This window comes from Dipodomys ordii, unplaced genomic scaffold (genome assembly GCF_000151885.1).
Source record: "Dipodomys ordii isolate 6190 unplaced genomic scaffold, Dord_2.0 Scaffold17, whole genome shotgun sequence".
Classification (NCBI taxonomy): domain Eukaryota; kingdom Metazoa; phylum Chordata; class Mammalia; order Rodentia; family Heteromyidae; genus Dipodomys; species Dipodomys ordii.
Genome location: NW_012267233.1, coordinates 15,041,668 through 15,046,878, shown reverse-complemented (window position 1 = coordinate 15,046,878; position 5,211 = coordinate 15,041,668). Strand labels below are relative to the sequence as shown.

Sequence of the window (5,211 nt, the reverse complement as noted above, 5' to 3'; positions counted from 1 at the left end):
CTGTGGCTCAAGTGGTAGAGCCCAGAGTTCAGGCCCCACGACCGGACCCAAAAAAAAAAAAGATGATTGGACTGCTTCCCTCATTCAGGGCTAAGTATGGTGATGCTTGCTTATGAGGCTCACTCAGGAGGCTAAGACAGGAGGCTAAGACAGGAAGATTGAGAGTTGAAGCCAGCTTAGGTTACATAGTGAGTGAGACCTTCTCTCAAAAAAAAAAAAAAAAAAGGTGCTGGGTGCTGGTGGCTCATGCCTGTAATCCTGGCTATGCAGGAGGCTGAGATCTGAGGATCGAGGTTCAAAGCCAGCAATGGCAGAAAGTCACTGTGAGACTTTTTTTGGAGGGAGAAGGGGCTGGGAGTTGCTCATAGGGCTTGAACTCTGGGCCTGAACACTGTTCCCTCAGCTCTTCAGCTCAAGGCTATTGCTCTACCACTTGAGTCACAGTGCACTTCCAGTTTTCTGAGTTGTCTAATTGGACATAAAAGTCTCCCAGACTTTTCCTGCTAGGGTTACAGGCTTGAGCCACCAGTACTTGGCTTCCCTGTGAAATTCTTATCTCCAGTTAACCACCAGAAACCTGGATGTGGCGCTGTGGCTCAAGTGGTAGACAGTTAGCCTTGAGCTGAAGAGTTGAGGGACAGCGCATAGGCGTAGAGTTCAATCCCCATGACCAACCCCCAACCCACCAAGAAAAAAATCAAAGGCTGAAGAATAACATGGAATAAATTTGATCAAAGTACATTATATGCATGAATGGAAATATCACAATAAAACTTTTATACAGCTAATATTCTCTAATTTTAAAAGAAATTGAAAGAAAAAAAAAGGACTAGGAATAAAAATTAGTGGTAAAGTATTGCCTAGCATACACAAGACCCTGGCTTAGAATCCCAGCACTGCTAAAGAACAGCCAAAAGAAACATCAGGCAAAAATCACAATACAGAATCAACCTAGGAGGCAAATTTTTATGGAGACCATGACCTTAAATGATTTCTCACAGACTTAAATAGTAGCAAGGCGAGAAAATATTAACATTTTGACTAGAAACAAAAGCTAATATCACTACAGAGAAAAAAGTGGACATTTCATGCTTGCTTTGATTCTTTGAAGAGTACATGCACTTCTTAGGTAATTTAAGTCTAGGAATGTATAACCACAGTGAAAAATAAAATGAATCCCAAATAAGCATCTCTACCCCCCTTGCTCTTTGTCTCTCTATCTCAGTCTCTGTCTCTCTTTCTCTCATTAGACTCAAAGCCTAGTTCCAATTTTCTTTTATTTAACATTTTAAGTCATAAATGATAAAGAAAGGCTATTGAAATGTTTCTAAAGGAGGTTCATGAGCTAAATGTATTTCACTGGTAGTGCACTTACATACCCTATGTATAAGGCCATGAGTTAGATCTCTAGCACTGTAAAACATAGAAAGCTAAAGTGACTTAAAATTAAAAACGACAAACAATTAGACAAGATCCTACATAGATGGAAAAATAAATATCATAAAGGACATTATAGAGTCATTTGAAAACTGGGAACTATATGACAGATCAAATAAAAGTATTATATATCATTAAATTTGCTTGTTTATAACTGGACTGTAGTTATAGTGCTATTTTTATGAAGCAGGTAATATGCCATGCAAAGTCAAGTTTCTTTAAAATGGTTCACTTCCCAAAAAAAGTATGTGTAGAGTTGGGCATGGTATTATACACCTGTAATCCTAGCACCTGGGAGATTGAGGCAGGAGAATTTCAATTTTGAGGCCAATTTGACTGTATATACATTTGAAGAAAATCATTCAGCCGCTGGTGGCTTACCCCTGTAATCCTAGCTATTCTGGAGGCTGAGATTTGAGGATTACAGTTCAAAACCAGCCTAAGCAGGAAAGTCCCAAGAGATCCTTATCTCCAATTAATCATCAGAAAACCATGGCTCAAAGTGGAAGAGTGCCTTGAACACAAGTGCCCAGGCCCTAATTTCAAACTCCATGACCTACAAAAGAAAGGAAGGAAGAGAGAGAGAAAGAAAAAGAAGGAAGGAAAGAAAGATGAAGGAAGGAAGGAAATCATTCATTAAATAACTGTCTTGTACAGTTTTAGGGGCTGAAAAATGTAGAGTCCTATATTCCCCACCATAGTCATGATATGAAACAGTTCGATTAGCTCAAAAAATGTCCTCAAAAATACTGACACGTTAAAAGTGTTAAAAATTTACAGGTTAAAGACTCTGTTTCTGAGAAAACAATTGGACTAATGCGAATGCAGTTCTGGAAAAAAGCTGTTGAAGACATATACTGTGACAAACCACCACATCAGCCAGTAGCCATTGAACTATGGAAGGTAAAATAAATGTACATGCATTATCCTTTTTTTTTTTTTTTTGGTCGGTTGTGGGGCTTGAACTCTGGGCCTAGGCGCTGTCCCTCACCTCTTTGGCTCAAGGCTAGCCCTCTATCTCTTAAGCCACAGCACCACTTCTGGCTTTTTCTGCTTATGTGGTGCTGAGGAATCGAACCTAGGGCCTCATTCATGCAAGGCAAGCACTCTACCACTGAGCCACCATTATACTTTAATTTCTGCTTTTTGATCAGTAAAATTTAGATAATTACAATAATGCTGAAATTTATTCTGAAAATATTGTTAGGCTCATGTAACATTCAGATAAAGATATGTTACTTTTGGCTAAGCAATTTAAAATCATCCTCTGATAATTTGCATGGTTCTTTGATGTGTTTTTAAAGGACAAAATTGGAATCTAACTTCCTGTTTTGTTTTTATGTAGGTACTAGGGCTTGAATTAAGGGCCTTCTGTTTTCAGCTTTTTCATTCATAGTTAGTACCCTGCCATTTGAACCACACCTCCAGTCTGGCATTTTTTGCTGGATAATTAGAGAGTCTCACAGACTTTACTGCCTGAAACTTAGTAGGAACAACAATCCTCAGATCTTAACCTCCTGAGTAGCTAGAATTATATAAGGCCCCAGCCAATCTCTTTATATACAAGTTACTTCATTGCAGGATGTAAATCCTACCAATTGTGATGCAGTAGAATATGCATTTTCTTTCTAACCTTCCAACTACTCCTTATATCAGTGTTTGATTCCAGACTAGGCTGTACAAGAATTTTTTTGTGTGTGTGAAGGGAAACTTTCTATTTATCATGTTTCATATACATACTTAAAACTACCTTGTCTAGAAGAATTGCCTATCAGTTGGGAATTTTAGACATTAGTAAATAAAAAGAAACCTTTGGGCTAAAGTATTCTTCATATAGTTTGATTCTTTTAAATTTTATTGTTATTGCTAAGGTGATATACAGAGGTAGCTTGATTTTTATATTAAGCAGTTTTATATTGAAGTAGATACAGCTCTCCCTCATTCATAAACAGATATGCATGGTTTAGAAATATGCTAAACTATGAGAGAATTAGATATCTTTTCACTGACCTATGTCCCCATTATAATAACTACCAAAAGAGGGTTTTCAGTGACAACCACAGATGGGCCCGACAGTTGTATACCTCTTCAGGTGTGTATCAAGCCAGATTTCTGGGAAGAGTGACGTCACAGAGTCCCAGTAAAGATTGAAAGCCAGGACCCCTATACCAAGGGCTGAGAAGAAAAAGTCAATGGGGATGGGAAGCTGTTAGCCCCTCTTCAGTAAGCTCAAGACAAATGATACAGCATAGAGAAAAGTTTCTCCCCTCCCCCCATTTTTTGTCTACTGTACAATCACTCTATTATGAACTATACCCTTAGCCCTGAGGGAAATTTCTCTAAAGTTCAGATTCAACCTTTACTATTATTTAATTTTATTTTGTCAGTCGTGGGACTTGAACTCTGGGCTTAGGCGCTGTCCTTGCGCTCTTCAGCTCAAGGCAAGTGCTCTACAGCTTGAGCCACAGCGCCACTTCTGGTTTTCAAGTGGGTTTTTTGTTTTTTGTTTTGTTTTTTATTAGAGATAAGAATCTCATAGACTTTTCTGCCTGGGCTGACTTTGAACCATGATCCTCAGATCTTAGCTTCCTGAGTAGCTAGGATTACAGGCGTGAGCCATCGGCACTTGACCTATTTATTATCTTTTACACAAATTTGTCAGCAGTTGAGGCTTATGTTAAGACTTGTATCAAAAGTTCTGAGCTTTGTTTAGAAATACAGTGATAGAACAAAGATTACCTTAGTGCAAGTTTTTTTTCCCCATTAGCTTCTCTTTAAAACGAAATAAAAACGGAAGATAAATCTGAATTACGGGATGTTTACATATGTGTCAATTTAGGATTGTCCATTTGTTTTTTTGTTTGTTTTCAGTTTAGAGATAGGAACCATTCTCTTGGTTATGATAGCTAAATGCTCTACAACTGAGCTACCTTTCTAGCCCTAAGTACTTACATTTTAATGTTAGTTTTGTAGTTATGACTGATATTTAGTGTTTGTGAATATTTAAAAGAAATAGATAATGCTGGGTGCTGGTGGCTCATGCCTATAATGGTAGCTACTCAGAGATCTGAGGATTGCATTTCAAAGCCAGCTGGGACGGGAAAGTCCATAGACTCTTATCCCCAATAAACTATTTAGAAAATGCTGAAAGTAGCACTGTGGCTCAAGTGGTGGAGCGCTAGCCTTGAGCAAAAGAAGCTTAGGGATAGTGCCCAGGCCCTGAGTTCAAGCCCTAGGACTGGCAAAAAAAAAAAAATAATAACAACAACAGCAAAAAAAAACAAACAAGAAGAAGGTAGTGTCCAGTAGTTATTTTCATGGCATATTCTGTCCCTGATCAGCTGACACGTATGCTCATTGTGATTCAAGTAAAACTTTCCATTGGCTCCTTGAAGAGTACTGGTTTCTTTTTAGGAAGGGAAACAGTGCCTCTGTGTTGTGGAGAGAGATTTTGCTATACAGTTTCATTGGTATTTTCAGGATCGAAAATAGTTGCATTTTTAAAATTTCTTACACATCCCATATAGTATTCTCTATTTCTCTGTGTGACTTGTGTTGTGACTTGTGTTTATGTTTATAGCAGAGATTTTTACTCTACTTGGCTTCATTTGCCAAAGTTGATACTTTATTCAACTTCTTTTGAATATTTATTCTTTTACTTTGGTCTTTAAGTTCCTTCAGAATTGGACATTTACGTTTTGTGGTTATTTGTAATGGCTTTCGCTTTGAGTAAATATGCGTTTCACTTTTCATTGATAAAATATTTACTGAAGC

General features: G+C 37.8%; 1 protein-coding gene across 2 annotated transcripts in view; it reads left to right on the top strand.

The window, feature by feature from the left end:
* Ndufaf6 (NADH dehydrogenase (ubiquinone) complex I, assembly factor 6) overlaps positions 1-5,211 on the top strand; it is a 25,946-nt gene that overhangs the window by 4,624 nt on the left and 16,111 nt on the right. For both annotated transcript variants that reach the window (XM_013012376.1, XM_013012377.1), the window contains one exon: positions 2,218-2,340. In XM_013012376.1, the coding sequence (XP_012867830.1) occupies positions 2,218-2,340 (123 nt within the window). The remainder of the gene's footprint in view (positions 1-2,217; positions 2,341-5,211) is intronic.